The sequence below is a fragment of the Ambystoma mexicanum genome, chromosome 4q (assembly GCF_040938575.1).
Source record: "Ambystoma mexicanum isolate Mex_15411 chromosome 4q, UKY_AmexF1_1, whole genome shotgun sequence".
Classification (NCBI taxonomy): domain Eukaryota; kingdom Metazoa; phylum Chordata; class Amphibia; order Caudata; family Ambystomatidae; genus Ambystoma; species Ambystoma mexicanum.
In genome coordinates this window covers 582671719-582689332 of record NC_090928.1, presented here as the reverse complement: position 1 = coordinate 582689332, position 17614 = coordinate 582671719, and the positions used below count along the sequence as shown (strand labels likewise).

At 43.6% G+C, this 17614-nt stretch overlaps 1 protein-coding gene across 4 annotated transcripts in view; it reads right to left on the bottom strand.

Annotated features, from left to right (window-relative positions):
* The window catches only part of PLEKHG1 (pleckstrin homology and RhoGEF domain containing G1), a 360323-nt gene that overhangs the window by 28629 nt on the left and 314080 nt on the right, over positions 1-17614 (bottom strand). For all 4 annotated transcript variants that reach the window (XM_069608126.1, XM_069608127.1, XM_069608128.1 and 1 more), the window contains 2 exons: positions 17014-17235; positions 2945-3061 (listed from right to left, as the gene is read on the bottom strand). In XM_069608126.1, coding sequence (XP_069464227.1) covers positions 2945-3061; positions 17014-17235 — 339 coding nt within the window. The remainder of the gene's footprint in view (positions 1-2944; positions 3062-17013; positions 17236-17614) is intronic.

Below are 17614 nucleotides of genomic sequence, written 5' to 3'. Positions count from 1 at the left end.
AACCAACTCTTTTCCTTCCAAAAAGACTATCTTATGTGGTTTTGGTAACTAAATGCAATTACCGTACTTCCTTTGTCTTATTTGAGTGCACAGTAGAACCGATAATACGGTAGAACTGTCAGTGTCAAACGATGTAACAATTTTGACCACGAGCAACTACCAACAGTGGCCTTTGAAAAGTATCTACAAGTATTTATATGTGTTTTGGTTAAATGTACTAAAGCATAACTTCTGTAAATATAATAAATCTATATTTTAATATGCATTTATGTGTAAGCGTTTCCTTGAATAGCATTACTAACTAGGTTCAGTATACGTACCTACAGCTCACATCTTCCTGTTATGATAAGCCTGACTGTTGTGCCACTCTACCAATGTTCCATGAGTAGTACAGACTGATACTAAGAGTTGGGGATCTAAAAACCATTGGGATAGTTTTATAAAGTCCTTCCTCACAGTGGAGTTTAGGAAAACTCCCCGAACACCCAATTTAAAAAATACCTTTCGCCTTTTGGAAATCCTTGTTATAACCCTAATACACAAAATGGCATTCTGCATTACTAAAAATGCATGGGTGACCAAATAGCAATTTTGTCAATTTATTTTCAGGAACCTGCAACTGCTTCAGGGGGCAATAAGACTTGTAAAAAGATGTCTGGTGGACAGAACGAGGGCAGAATATGGTGAGGTCAATGGGCCCCTCAGTAGTACACCATTCACAGGACTTACTTTTGGAAAAGGGGAGGGAAAACAAGCATCTGCAAAATGGCACTATATCCAATTTAAATGTATACAGTTATTTTTTTTCTGAGATCTTTAACTCACAAAAAAGTCACATCACTCATGGTAACAAGGGCTTTCGAAATACTGGGACGGACAGGGAATTATATCAAAAATGCAGTTTTTATGTGCCGATTAGAGCCACAAATGGCGATTACTTCTATCATCTCAAGCCAATGCTGCTCGCTGTACCAATCCCAGAAGAATAAATGGTAGAGTGGACAAACCAGGATCTAGGTCTTGGACTTACAAGCGTCACACAGTCTGTTGCAGCTTTGCCCTTAACCAGAGAGCTGCTAACAATTTAGAGGGAATTCTAGAAGGAGAGTATTCATGCTGCAAATGTCCTCCGTTTTCAAAGATAATATGGTGCCAAGCACCCATTCCAAGGGTTGGAATGGGTGGTAATGCCCCCCTCCGCTATCCCCCCCCCCCCCCCCCCCCCCCCCGAGTTAAAAGCCTGAGCGCAGCAAGGGCTTTTAACTCGTGCCCTGGAACGTTACCAGTCGTTTCAGCCCTTGGAACAGGTGGTTACCGCCATTAGCACTGGTTCCATGGGCTAGGACAGGGCTATTTTAAAGTATTTTAGGTCTGTGAATGGGACGCCGCAAGGCGTCCTGTTCACAGAACGAAAAGACTGTTCAAAGATGGCCACCATGGAAAGAGAAATCAGGGCTCTGTACGGAACCCCTCTTCCCTTTCCATGGCATCCTCATGCATGAACAAGAGGAAGCAGCGGCAAGTGCTGCGGCAATGAGGTTGGTGGGAAGGGGAGATTAGTTTAAAAGGGATCCGGGGGTGGAGGGGAAGATGTGGGTGGGGGAAGCGTCCATCAGGCAGCTTGGAATGCGGGCTAACATTGGGAGATTCATCCTGCGTTCCAAAACTTCCTGATTGGCCGAGGGTGCTAATTGTAAATAAGACTGAATTAATATAATTTGGAAAAAGAGGGGCTAGGCATTTTTTTAACTTTTGTAGACAGTACTGGACATTCACAATATATTTTTCATATAGTAGGCACACGCAAATAGTATGGCCTATATATTTAATGGTTCTTATAACCATGGAAAATAACGTTTCCAATGGCAAAGTACACATTTGAGGGGCATTACATGCCCAAAGATATGGCTAATTGAGTAAACAGACCTTTTACAGGTGTGGCCCATATTATCAGTTAAGATATTGGTTGTAGGGAATATTGTTGCACCCGACTGCCTGTAACTGCCCCATGCCCACACAATTAAAATATTGTTAACATTTCTACTGGTAATTAATGTGCAAGCCCATCTTCAAGATGTTTTTGAGTAGGGATCTCAATAAAGAAGCAACATTATTCAATCTAAAGAGATTTTTGCAATCCTGTTAAGTAGCAGTAGATTAATCCTGGGTAGGATCATCAATCAATAAACACTGATTCTGGGCAATGTAGCCCTTAAACGTACAGCACAATTATAACAATAAAGACAGTCCATGACGAGCATCAACAAACAATTAAAACAGTCCATTGCTAAGAACAACAAACGTCTCATGTTGAAAGTTAAGAATCGAATTTCGCGTAAAATCAGAAAAGACAAAAACAATTAGTTACAATAATCTATACACAGTTCTCAACATAATAATTGTTCCTCCTGTGAGGTGCAGCTTTTACATAAGTAGATAATGCCCACGTGGACTCTATTCTAGCAGCAATACAAACGAGGGACATTGCCAAAAGTGTCCCACTCACTATGGGTAATGGTTTCTTCCTTATATCTTTGAAATACCAGCAAAAGAGCATAACGTGCATGGAGGTTTCAATAATGACAGGGCAAAAGGGGCATTTTCTTTTGTTCAATGGCTCCCCTCCCAACTGCCAGACCTGCTACTGAAATTCAACATATTAAAGCATGGCCTGGCAAGCAAAATTCAATCCATTATTCTGGGATTCAGTCCAAAATTGGAAAACAGATTTGCTGTTTTGTCAGATGACACAGATACTGAGCAGAAGCTCTAGTCCTGTTGACAGACTCTGCTGTTGTCACACTAGAGTGTGGCCTATATATTTTTCAAGCTCAGCGTTTGTCAACCTGGGCACACAAGACAGATGTAACATATTACAGATCAGAGTTCCTGAGCAAAGTAAAACATTTTATGTTCAAAGAATGGTCATTAAACGATCTCATACCTGACCCTGGCAGGTTCCAAGATTAACACTTCTTCGTTTCTCAACATTCTCAGAGGATTGGCTATTAAGTCGTTTCCGGCCTCCTTTGATCTTCTGCTGGGAATTCTGCTGCATGAACTGTAACAGAAGAAGAGACTGAATAACCTGCAATAGACTATTTCATATGAGTGAAGACTCAAAACGTTATAGCATTATCTTTTCCAAGACAAGGAGACGGCTATCAATGTGGCTTTTCTAAAAGCATCATCTCATATTAATAATGGCTGCCCGCTCATAACAAACATTAACGCTACAATATAAGGTCAAGTGCATAGGTGATGACGTCATCTATATAGATATATGAAAATGTCAGCCTCATTGCACGTGTTACGCCATTTACACGCTGGAAAGCAGCTGGGATGCATTACATCCCGCCATAAATAAGCAAGAATGATGTACATAATAGATTACAGTTGTATCAGCATGCCGCCTCTATGCAGAATAGATCTATGTATATATCATTTTTTCACATCTTGGGACAACCTCAATAACGGAGGACCCACTTATGTTTCTTTTAGGCTACTGAAAATGGGACAATGCCACAGGCAGATGAAATCAATACTAGATTAGCGATACATAGGATGAATATTTAGCAAGAATTCCCATTTGACTTTTTGTTAAATACACTGTTTTGGCCCATATAATAAGGATGATTAAGGTCTTATGCTCGCTTCTAATCATATTATTTAGAACATTGAAGAAAATGAGAATTCCACCGAAACAAGTATGCCAGAATAATTAGATAAGCAAAATGAAAATGTTGAGGGATTATGGTTATGGTAAGCCTTTCTTACTACCATTGACAGTATTTTTTACATTAATGAGCAGTGGACTTAATCAATGGCCTTTCTTTGTCTTTTTCGTTGCACTATTCGTGTTCACAATTTATTTTTTATCATTTCTATTCGAACTTTCCAATTTATGGACATCAATGTACCGCAAAACATGCTTGTAACTTATGTTCATATCTTTGTTATGTATAGATTTTTTCATATACAACTGCTGTTTGAAACATTGTTCCATATCCACTGTATATGTTTAGGATGATTAATAGTAATGCCTTGATAAAGACCAGATGGGTCAAAACATGTGTCAGCAACTATGAATAAATAGCACAATACAAATATCATGGAATGTACTAGTAATCTTTTTCGAAATTATTTTATCTATAATGTAAAAATTGGGGCGCAAAAGGAACCTTCGTTTTTTTATTAGTTGACATAGATTTGTGGTATTTGCAGTTTACCACTTGGAATCTGTTGCTGCAGCAATCTAGACATTTCTGTTATGGTCGCAGGAGAATTATCTTTGGGATTACATACCCCTTTCCCCCGTAGACCTATAGTGTGCAAGAGTGCAGTGGGATTGTTCAACCTTAACTCGTCTAATATTATGGCTTCATACAGAAGTAATAGAGATGATGATGATCTTTTGGGCATGATTTGCACCTAGTGGGAGTATGGACAATGCATTTCGAGATAATACCACCTCCAGTGAAACCTTGACACAAAAATTATTTAGATTAGAGAAACCTTCAAAGGAAGAATAAATACTGGGATCAGGCATTATGAGAAATTATCTTCAACAAGGAAAAATGCCAAGTGATTAAGAATCTTTATTTTACAAGACTCTAGTAATAAAGATTATTCGGATACTACTGAAAAGTGGGAACAAAATTTTGAAAGGAGTTCTAAAGTAATGATTAAATTACTGATAGAGCATGCAGATAGAGAACATGCAAGTATGCAAGCTCTGAAATACTGAATAAGGAGATAGAGGAAATGCATGTGCCAGAGACAACCAAAAAGAAAACATCTGATACACTATATGATATTTTAAAAAGACACCAAGATGAGGTGAACATGAGAAAGTAAAACAAAAATGTTTAGGGATGACAGGGACTATCGAGAGGATAGGTTATACACCTTTCAGCCAAACTAGAACAATAAATTGACTTTTTCCAGGGACAACACACCTATTTCCTCACCGGGTAGTTCTGATGTGAGAGTGATTTTGATACCACAACTCACTCAGCTATAACATCAAATATTCCTGAGTCCACAGAGTGCTCTAGAACATGCCCAAAGGGGAATGTTTTAGAACATATTCAAAGATTCAAGAGAGTCAACAAAAAGAATGTTATCAACCAAGTTAGATTTCAGAAAGACACACAAAACGGTCCTACAACCAACAAGAGGGAAGAGAGGAAGGAGAAAGCGATACAGAAGATCAATCAGATCAGATAAGAATCAGAACAAGAGTGAGCGTACAACAGCTACAAAAAAGGGGCAGGACAGATGTAGTTGTCAGCTTGTCAGACAAAGAATGATCAAAGACTGAAATAGCATTATTCAACAAAGGATTATCATTTGCACCTAGCATTAACAAAAACTATATGGATATTCAAATCCATACCCTCAAATGTATACATAAACTCATATTGAAGAAACATTTCAAACAAAGTTCAACAATATACACAAGGACCCGACCTAGGCATAACACAAGAATTATTGAGACAGATTTTAGTATTTTTAATTAATCTGGGATTGTTATTAAATCCAGTGCCTACACACTAATTCGTGATGTAGGCCAACCCATGACATACATTCTAGTGAATTAACTTTAACTTGCCACTCAAAATTGAAACAAACGATCATTTAGGTATTTTTAGATTTAATTCATGCAGGTATTTACAGTTTATTGATTTCAATGTATTAATGTGATTTTAAAATATTCAGGAATTTGATACATTTAACATGATCTATTTTGAGAACCAGTATTTAGTTCTTAGACAATATAAAATTAGAGAAGAATTGATCTTGTGACTTTATTAAGTTTTTCTCCTTACTTTGTACCATACAAGTTTTTCTAAAAGCATAATTGCATACTAATAATGGTTGCCCGCTCGCACGCTCATAACAAACATGAACGTCACTAGGAGATGATGTCACGCGTATACTTGATGAAATAATCTATCTTAATATATTAAAATAGTGGCAGCATTGTACACATTACGCCATTTACATGTTGGAAAGCAGCAGGAATGCAATAGATCCTGCCACAAATAGGTAAGAATGATGTAAATGATAGATTACAGTTCGATCAGCATGCTGCCTCTATGCAGAATAGATTATCTATATTTTGTATGACATACATTACTCACCGTAATTGTATTTCTGATGGTTGTGTTATCTGCTTAGATTCACATGCTGTGCATATAGTGCGACATCTAGTGGAAATTGAGGAGTATTGCATCTTGTTTTAAAATTTGTATTAAGACTTGTGGTTTGTTACAAACCTTTGTCATAATTCACAGGAACAATCAAAGTCGGAGCACAGAAAATGAAATAGCTGTCCTGGCCATCAGGGAAATTTATGCAGCAAATTTTCTTATGTCTGCATCAGGGGGGCATTTTTGAGTCCATTGAAGACCCTGTTGAGGAATTTGATTACATTGAAGACGGACGAAAAATGGTTTCCTTGTGAGAGAAATGTCCACAGTACATCTGCGTCATTATTGTAGGGCGCTGTCACCCATTTTACGTAAAATTTTCGCAAATCTGTCAGCGTTGTGCAAAAGAGGGTTAGGTGTTTCAAGGTTTTGATTTCTTCTGGCCTGTTGCAAAAGCGGCATCCAGGAGCTGAGGTTTGCTTATAGATGTTAAGTAGCTGGTTAGTAGGCATCTTTTTTTTTTCCGAAGATCAAAAAGGGACGTCGACATGGTCGCGACTAACACTATCTGTGACGTTTAGTGTACCCATCACAGGTCAAGGTCCCACCGGTTGTTTTTGTTCTGCCTTGAGAGAGCCTTACAGAGGTGCGAGTCCAGAAGAAAGTAGGTGTAAGATGTCTTATGTTCCTTCTACTGCAGGAGGGGAGGAAAGGTGGGCGCATGCAAGTCTAATACGATAGAACCATCAGAAATACTATTACGGTGAGTAATGTAGGTCTCCTGATGTTTGTGAATCTGCTTAGATCACATGCTGCGCATAGACTAGCAAGCAGTACCCAGAGATGGTGGTGGGATGTGTGAAGGAACAGCCGCAAAGAGATGTCTTAGTAGTGCTTTTCCAATCAGAGAATCAGGCTTAGAGTGTATGTCAAAGCAGTGGTGTTGGGTGAAAAAATGAACAGAACTCCAGGTTGCTGCTTTGCAAATGGAATCAAGAGGAACATTTGCAATGAATGCTATGATAGCCCCTGTGCCCAGAGTAGAATGAGCTCTAGGCGGCAAGGGAAGATCTCTCTTGGCAAGAGTTACACAGTGTGATGCAATTTACAATCCATTTGGAAATAGCCAATTAAGAGACAGGATCCGGAAGTGGCTTTTAGTCTTTTCAAGGTAGTATATTACTGCAGTCCTCACATTTAGTGTCTGGAGGTTTCTTTCTGCCAGTTAGTGGGGTTTTGAAAAAAGTGGGACATTTGATCGATTGGTTCACATGGAACTTCGAGATGAATTTACACGTAAAACGTGGGTGTGTGCGCAAAACCACCTTGTATTTGTGAATAGTCACAAATGGGTCCTGAACTGAAAGGGCCTGCAGCTCACTAACTCTGCTCATCGATGGGCACTAAAAAGGTAGTCTTACGTGAGGGCCTTAAGGCTAGACTTGTGGATGGGTTCAAAAGGAGGTCTCATTCATCTTGTGAGGACAACATTCGGGAGCTGGGTTGGAAATAGGGGGGTGAAGTCTTTTAACCCCTTTCATAAAGGCCTTAATGACAGGAATCCTCCACCATGAAACCTTGCTCTGGGAGGTGGTATACTCAGAGAGAGTGGCCTGTTAGACCTTTAGGGAATTGAAAACAAGTCCTGAGTCTAATAGGTGTGTTAGGTAGAGGACAATATCTTTGGGGGAGCAGTCAATGGGATTGACGTTCTTAACATTGCACCAGAAACAAAGCATTTCCATTTATTGGAATAGCAATGTCTGCTGCTGGGTGTTCGTGCTTCCCGGAGTATGTCCATACATCTCTGAGGAAGTTGGGGATTACCAAATTAGGATTTCATGAGCTATACTGCTAAATTAAGTGTCTGGGTGCACGGGTACAGTGTTTGCCCTTGGTCTTTCAATATCATGTTGTATGGGCATGCATAGCAGTTTCCGGGGGTGGGCTGACATCCTCATGAGGTGGGAGAATCACGGCTGCCGGGCCCGCAAAGTCGCCACCAGGATCATTGTGACTGGTTCCTGGTGCACTATCCTGTTGACAAGAGGAAACTGGGGGGTGGGGGGAGGGGGGAGAGGGTGTGCGTTGGCAAATCTCCCCGATTATGCTTTCCAGAGACTGTTCCCTTTGGAGCCCTACTGTGGGTAACTGGAGGCGTAATCTGGGCATTGGGCGTCCTCCAGAGTCGATGTCTGGAAACCCCACTCTGCAAAGATGTGGAGTAAAATGCAGAGACTGAACGAGGGCTGTCGAGACAACCACTAGATCGTCCCACTGGCAGTTGGCCTGACCCCATTGGCTCGAGAGCCACTCCTGAATGGGGCGCATGAGCAAACGAGTGTAAGGAACTAGTAAGATGCAGGAAGCCATCATCCCCAGCAGCCACATAGCCTTGCGAACGGTTACCCGGTGAATGGCTACATAATGAGGGATCTGGAACAGCATGTTTTGAACCCTCTCATTGGAGGGGAAGATGAGCCAGTCTTATGTCCATATGAGAGCCCCCAGAAACTGTTTGACTTGGATGGGGGCCAGACTTGACTTCTCGTTGATGGAGAATCCTAGATTGAATAGATCTACTGTTTTATGGATATTTCCCAGGCATGTTCCATACGGGTCTCTGGTTATGAACAAGTCGTTGAGGTAAGGGTACACGGGGTCGGACTGCCTGCGCAGGTGAGGCGCCGCTACCGCTAGTACCTTTGTAAACACCCTTGGGGCTGAGGCAATGCCAAAGTGGTGAACCTTGAACGGATAGTGCGGGTCCTCTACCTTGAACCGGAGGTGCTTTCTATGCACTGGCAACATTCAAATATTAAATTATGCCGCTTTCATGTCCAAGGTGGTCATGTAATCCCCCTGCTGCAGCAACGGGATTACTTCTTGAAGAGTGGTCATCCTGAATTTTGGAGGTTTGACATACAGGACACAGATCTAAAACTGGGGGCATGGTTAGATCCTTTTTGGGTACAAGGAAGTATATTGAATAAATATGCTAGTTTACCTGGAGATGATGCCCTTTTTTGGCAGGACCTGGACCTTGTCCAACAGGACGCACAGATGGTCTGATACCAGTCGTTTGCTCCAGGGTGGATGGTAGCGGGGTGGAGGAATTTGATGCAGTACCCGTGGGTGTCGGTATTGAGTACCCAATGATCTGATGTGATCCCTCTCCCACACGTGGGTAAAAGATGTTTGACATCCGCTGACCAGGGAAGTGGGACCTGTACTGCTGAGACACTTGGAGGCCGGGAGTCTCTAGAAACAGAGTTCCTGCCTCTGCCTTTCCTCTGACAAAATCCTCTTTGTTGAGGGGACTGGAAATCACTAAGGGAGCCCCTTCTGGAGGCCCAGTTGGAACCCCCCAAACCATATTGTCCCTGGGAAGAGCAGGAGAAAGGCTGCCCGTGGCAGGGCTGGCGGGTGCTGAAATTGCCCCGCTGGACGAAGGGCTTGGTTGAGATTTAATGGACCATTTTAAAAATCTCGTGCTCTTTTATGGCCGTCTCCATAGCCTCATCAACTACTTTTCCGAAAAGGTTGGCTTCCTCCAGCGACTGGTTGATAAGGGAGGCTTAGGTCTCCTGTTTAAAGACTGAATTTTTGAGCCACGTGTGGCATTTGAGAAGGGTCCCCTGGCCAAGTCCAAGGTTTTTAAAAGAATATTCTGGGTGACTTGCTGCCCTTCCGCAACCACGGCCAAAAGGAGGGCACGCAGGTTCTGGGACTTCTTACAGGCCTTCTTGGACGAGACCCCACTGAACGTCACTATAGCTCCCTAGGAGCATGGTATTATTGCCTATTCTGGTGGAGAAGGTGGTAGAGGTAGTTACAAGCTTGCCAAGGGCATAAAGTTTCTTGCAGTCCTTGTTGGGCAGGGATTCCAATGAGGACAGTGGTACCACAGCCGTCTTCTTGGAAACTAGTAACAACTAGGGAGTCTGGGATGGCATGGCTCTGGATGTACAGCTGGTCCAAAGGAGCAGGGCAGAACATTTTCTCCACACAGGAATTAAACACGCGTGTGAGGGACGGTGTGAGTAATGAAGGGCCAGATACTGTTTGTTTGAGTTCAACAAAGGGATGGCTTGACTGACCGCAATCACGCCTTGTGTATTAATTTGAAAATGTTCAGCAGCCTTCTTTAGAAGGTTAATGAACATCATCTGGTCGTCAATAGGCGTGTCTCTGGTCTGAGGGGTAGGAGGAGCGTCTAGAAAAATGTTTACTGGGTCAGTCCTGAGGGGGAGTCATAGGCCACGTGCCCTAGTCATCTACAGGGTTCCAATCAGGGTCCTGATAAGTAGGATCTTGATTGTCTTGGCCAGAGTCCTGGGCATAAAAAATGTCTTGACTAGGGTCACATGGGTCATCTACAAACAAATCCGCCTCAGGGTCCGGATGGTATTCACCAGGGATGAGAATCCCTGGGCCCCTCTCGATTAGGGGCCCAAGGATGAGAATTGAGCATGTGGGGAGTGGAGACTCTGATTTAGGACGGACAGTACAAGGGGTCGACATCCCTAAGTCTTTTCAAAACATCATAGAAGTGGCCTGATAAATGTATGAACTCTGCCATTTTATTCATACAAGCCTCAAACTTGTCCCTGGTCCATTCAGAGGAGTCTGCAGGATCGGGAGGGGGGGAAAGGATGTGCAGGACGGATTGGGTCCTGGTGCAGGGCTTTAGAAAGAGGAGTAGAGCCCGAACAATAGTCCTAAAACGAAGAGGGGGCTTTCTTGGGAACCGAAAAGTGTGAACCAGCTTTGGAAAGCTTCTCCTGATGCTTTGGGAGTGTTTTCGACAAGTGGACCCGTCTGGGTGCATCTTTCGACAACACAGCGTCTTTCAATGATACCACGTCAGAGGCCATAAATTTAGTGGGCACGCCCGCCACAGAAGAGGATTTACTGCCATGCGTAGGGCACGAGGGCATCGAACCGCGAGGTTCTGAAGGCCTCGCCGAGGACTGCGACAGGCTTGCGGGCATAGAATCCCATGACGACTCAGCCAAATGAAAGCTAGGGGTTGTGTGCTTTGGAGAAGGTGGTGTGTATGTATGTGTTTGTCTTGGTCGCCGGGATGTGGCTTCCCCATGGCACATGCCAGTGGCATGCTTGTCGGGGCCAGCGACTGACATGGAGAGTGCAAGGGCTCCACTCCAAGGTTGACAGCCTTCAAATTGGAGCAGCGGCTGTCAGACTCCTCGTCTGAGGCGATAGCGCCATTGGGAGAGTGACTCTCAGCCTGCATAGTGTAGGCCGCCCACCATTTCGTACACCTGTCTTTCAGGGTCTTGGGCTGAAAGAGCTTACAGTTATGCTCATCATGATTACGAGGGAGACACTAATTGCATCAACGATGAGTGTCTTTCCAGGGGCATTTGCCGTTGCAAGACGGGCAAAATTTAAAAAGGCATCCTATCCATAGCAGAGGGAAACGGCGGCCATTCCAAAGGAGAGAGAAGGGGGTGAAGAAAAGGTATTCTCAAGATAAGACAGTACAAACAGGGCACCACTCTCCCTACTGTAAAGGCTGGGCCGGAGGGCCAAGGCCACGTGGAAAACAGTCGTCAAGCTGTCACTGGATGGATAGTCGGCGGAAAAAGAACATCTGTTGAGTAGTCATCGAAGGCAAGCAAACTGCTGAAGAAATAGGAAACGTCAATATAAAACTCTTACGAGCTCTGCATTATGTGCGACCGACTAGATAAGCAGAAAAAAACAATCTGTTGGGATCTGGACGTGTGAGGGATTTTGGGTACACTACACGTCACATTAGGGATAGTGTTACAGTCACCCCCATGTTGAGGTCCTTTTTTCGATCCTCGAAAAAAAGATGCAATATGCCGCGATTTCCACTAGATGTGGGACTATATGCACAGCATGTGATCTAAGCAGATTCACAAACATCAGAAATCATTTTTTCCACATCGTGGGACAACATAATAACCGTGGACCCACTTATGTCTCATTTAGGTTATGGAATATGGGACAATGCTACAGGCAGATGACATTAATACTAGATTAGTGACACCTAGGATGACTATTTGGTAAGAATTCCTGCTCAACTTAGTTAACTACAGTGTTTTCGCACATATACTAACGATTCAGGTCTTATCTTCTCTTCTAATCATATTATTTAGAAGATTATGTGGAACATAGTTTAAGGACAATGAATTCTACTGAAACAAGTATGCTAGTATAATTACATCAGTAAATGAACATCTTGAAGAACATGGTTATGGTAGGACTTTCTAATAATTATTGACGCTTTGAGTAAGTTACACATTATTGCGCACTGCACTACCCAATTGTCCTCCTTTTATCTTTTTCTTCGCTCTATTCACGTTCACAATTTGGTTTGTATATCATTTCTTTTGGATCTTTCCCCACACATGGACATCCATGCACTGCAATACATGTCTGTAACTTATGTTCATTTTGTTTTAATATATATGCATTTTTTTTCGTATACATTTGCCGTTTGACACATGGCTCTGTAACCTATGTATGTTTTTATGATGACTAATAGTGCCTTGATAAAGACCAGATGGTCGAAACGCGTATTGGCAACTATTAATAAATCTCATCATACAAATATTATGAAATGGACTAGATAGACCTTTTTGGAAATTATTTTTATATTGATCTATATATGTAAAAAGTGGGACGCACGAAAATCTACAACTTTGGATTAGTTGTCATAGATTTGTGGTATTTTCCGTTTACTATTTGGAATCTGTTGCTGCACCAATCCACACAATGTCTGCACATTTTTTAATTATTTCTTTTTTTATGGTCGCAGTAGAATGGTCTTGGGGAACTGCAGTTTTTTTGCATTTGGCCTCTTTTATAGTTGCCTGCTGACTTAGGAAACTATTGCCGCTATGGAAGTCCAGCTTGCAAGGCCCGATGTTGAATTTAACAAGGTAAAGGCTTGCAACGAGGCCTGTGCTTGCTAAGGGAACTCTGTTTTTGCATTATGGATGAGCCTCATCCTCAGTTTGAAACTGTGAACATGGAGAATGAGTTGAAGACTGAGGGAACATCAATGTATGCATCAGGAGGGCCTTGCTGCTGGAACAAGTGGCTCACAGCCCGATCCCGCCCCGTGCACATTTGAATGCTGGGCATGCCAACAAAAAACACAGACAGGTCTGCTTGGAGGGTTAGGGCCAGTCTCCCACATACGGGACGGCTGGCTGCAGGGTTACTTTAGGCAATTGTCATTATCGGGCCAGTCACCAGAAAAAAACGCTTTGCATTTATACCCGAATGACATGGGAAGGTCTCGTGCTGTTCATTAGAATTTTCATTTGGGACCCAACAAGCAAGCACCTGGAAAGACAAACTTGTCCACTCTTCCCGGCACCGAGTAACTGGTATTTGGCAGTGCAGACCAGACGCAGGGGAATGGTGTCATGGGGAGAGTGCATTTCACAACACATTCCTTTGTGAATCCTGAATGCAATATCAACCACCAGGCACACACCATAATGCACGTTCCGTGTTCCACACAAAATGCATGTGCAAAACTAATGCGTCATCTTTACCCACTTGAGTGGCAGGTACATGAACCAGCCACTAGAGCGCATAAGCAAGCCCACAGGTGATTCACTGATTCCTAATGTTAGGACCAGCTCCCTTCATTCCTACTCTGTGTGGGAAGGTTACAAAGCAGGAGTCACAGGGATTATGTTATTATACTGAAAATAAAATCACAAATAATAAATAGCACATTTAAATGATGGACTGCAACATAAAGGGATTTTTTTTAAATGTAAAATTTCAATACTGAAGAATGTAATAAAATATGAAAAATCGAATGTTACTAATCAAAACCTATGCGATTGTCCACTGAAAGATTTTAAAAGCAGTGCAGATTGTGAATCTATTTTTAAAATAGGTTTTTATAACTGCTGAATAGTTCATGAATAATGTGAAGCCCTGTATGTAAACCGCTTTTAAACACCTAGTTATAAAACATGTGGGTCCTAATTCGCAGAAGCGTTTTAGAATGGCAAAACCCCATTGGAAAACGCTCTGTTAATGGGCCCAGAGTCTGATCCAATTTAACAAAACAAAAAAAAAACAAAAAAAAAAAAGGAGGGAAGCAACCAAGAACTATTTCCACAAGACAGTTTTCACCCATACAGGTTTAACATCCGAAATAAATGACGGTATTGCGCCCCCTAGGCCAAGGCCCCCACTGGAAACCAATCCCGCAAAGGGAGTAGGACCAATCGATATCACCATCCCCAGCAGCGTCACGTGTCCGGGCGATTTCAGTAGTTGCCTTTCACAAGGGGACATCAGTTGCAGGTCTAGCAAGGGGTCTTCCCGTTGAGTGACTTATTCCCCTCTCCCCCTGTGATTGGTATTCTGCACCACAGTGAGATAGAGGACACTGTTTCCATCTCCTCTACAGAGTCCATACCAAGCAGGCTGACTGCTTCTAGCTTGGAAGTCAAGGCAGATTATTTTTGTTGAAGGCAAAACAGCAATTAGAAAAGGTGGCTCAGGTGATATGAAATGTTGCTCTTCCGGAGCGCCTCTTTCATGGGTTGCATCAGTAGTCTCTTGGCCAAGGAAATAGGTGGATGGTGCAGCTAACACAGATTGGGCCCTATTTTTTCGATTGTAGGGGTATTTTTTGTTGTTCTTTGAAGAGGTGCGCTGCAGCTAGCACTTCTGGGACCAGGTCTTTTTTGTGTTGATAAAATGAATAAACTCTGAGTTGTATCCAATTGGATTGAGGGTTGTTTTGGGTCCTGTAAGATTAAATCAAAATTCACAGACAAACTTCCAGTTGCTTGGGAATACCAAGAGCAGGTTGCCATGCAATCTTACATTTTCTCTCCCTGCTTTTTTCTCAGCTTCATCCTGCTTTCTTTCAAACTCTACCAGTCTGTACTCAAGGTCAACAACTTTATTGTCAAGTTCGGTTTGATTTTCAGCCAGTTCTACCCGAATGGATTCGGATACATTCACCCTCTGCTCCAAAGATTGGATGCTTTTATAGAGGACAGCCAGTTTTGTGGTGAGATCTGTGCATAAGGACACAATACCTTGTCCGAGCTCCTGCAGGAAGGCCTGCAGGGCGATCTTAGTGGCTGGAACACTGTCCTCCTCTGGAAGCTGCATCGCCTGTGAAGCGGGTATGAGCAGCTGGAAGCTGGTTCACTAGCCTCCTGAGTTGCTTGTACTAGTCCCTCCATGTGGTTTTGATATTGTGCCCTTTTGATTTTCAGAGTGTTGTGGTCACCTTGGATGACAACGAGGTGTATGATGTCTTGCTCTTAGCCAGAGCCTTGCTTCTTCACATTACTGGTGTCCTCTCCCTGGTCAAAAAGGATACTAGCCACCAAACAAATGACCAACTGTCTACTGCTGTGGCGAGGAAACGCGGCACCCCCCACCCCCAATTTCTCGCGAGGGGCTTTTTTGGGACGGGAACGTGTTGCCTGTTTCAAGTAAGTTGCAGCTAGCCACTTAATTCTTTAGTGGTTCCATTCCCCTGTAGTAGGTGAGCTTTTAGGAGAGGGAGGACTGGAAGCCAACTGCTGCAGAGGCGCTCTTGAGGGGAATGCTCAGCGATACATCCCTTCTGTTGTGGTCTTGGGCTTTCTCGTCATACAGTTATTTTCCAGTTCTCTCGTGCTTGGATCTCAGATGCTCCCTACACATCACCATCTTGGTTGATTTTTAACACATTCTTCAACTTGGGCCTTCATTGGTTTTCTTAAAACCCGTGGCGTAAGATTTGGGGGCCTGGTTATGCTGCTCTTCCTGGATGTCTCACCTGCGCTTCTATCAGTCTTGAACCCCATAGCTCCCGCTAATCCAGCCCGAAGGCCAACACTGCAACAGCATGCAAGTACACAATGTTGTGCTGGTAGCCTAAAGGTGAGGGACTCGCCAGCCCCCTTGGCAGAAGGGCCACCATTATGCCCTGGATTCCAGCACTCCGCCTCACCTTCAGGCAGGGGTTTGTGGGAGGGAGGGTAGCCAGAGCACCGGGCAAGGGTCTTAGTGGGTGATGGGGATGGAGGGAAGAGCAGAGCACCAGGCCAAGCCCCCAATAGCTTTAACATCCTTTATACCCTCTAGTTCTGTTTTTCTTTACCAGCACCGACTAGATTCTGGGGAGCAGTTGCCAGACACTACGATCAAGGAGCCCCAGAGAGGCTCACTGCGCCAGTGCCTTTGTAAGTCCAGAAGCCCAATAATATTACTCAATTCAATTCTACTCAATTTAAGGATTTTGGAGTGCAGAGTTGGCCCGGTTGAAATTTAAATGTGCGACTGAAGTTTCAGCACAGGTATCTGTGGCAAATGCATAACTCGCTGGGCATGGTAATGGAGGAGTGCATGCACCGACCCCATTTGGCAGCCTACTCTTTAGACACAGACCATATTATGGCATTCGGCCTATCCCCTAATCCACCTTGTCTAAGTCCACATCCAATCTGCTGGAAGGCTGTTGCATGGACTCGTGGGGTGTGTATTCTACCCAGAGGCGTTGCTAGGGGGGTCCTAAGGGGGCTATAGCCCCTTGTCTTTTGGTTGTAGCCCCGGATAGAATCTCAGGAGCTACAACCAAAAGGCTACCTAGCCCCCGGTCCCAACAGTTCCGACATTAGCGTAGCCCCGGGTCTTTTCCAGACATAGCAACACCCCTGAAATTTCTACCTAAGAATTTGGTTATCTCCATTATGGCAAAACAATCTCGCAGGCCTCAGAGCAGGAAAGAAAATCAGGTCCTGCTCTGGAAGTCTCTGCTAGCAAATGACCCAATACAGCATGCCTTGCGGTCAGTGGGGGGAGAACCAAATGACACAGATGGGAGTACCTGTTCAGATTCCTCCTCGTCGTCGGCATCGGTCTGCTCAGATACACCAAGCTGGTGACTTTCCTCCAGGTCGCTGCTGTAGGACGGTCCCAGTGACTCCCGCGACTGGTTCACCATCTGGCTGTGCTGCCGCACTCCATTTCGGATCCCAGAGGCCAGGAGGGCTTCACTTGAGGCCAATTTAGCCGCTTGCGATAAGAGAGCACCTTCCATGCTAATGCGCTAAATAAAGGACGAAATAAAACAGCAGATCACTTCCTGAAGGTTACTGAGCAGACCAGTCAAATATGCAGGTTTCCAACACTATTAGACAATGCCATTCAAGGGACAGTCCTGGCATACAAGGCGGCACTCCTGAGGGTTCATCTGCTCGGCTTCAGGTCGACTCTACTACATGCTCAGATTACACTACAACGTATCTGTGGACCACAAACACTGGCTCAGCCCAATCCCTCACATTCCTTGTGATTTCGGTCACAAATACACAAAAGTCAAACAAGATCAAGAGAGGAAAGTTTAAACCTTGGAGCCCAGATTACGGGCGAGCATTAAAAAAAACTGCACAAAATCAGCATAACTAGTTTAGCCCAACCCACGTGAT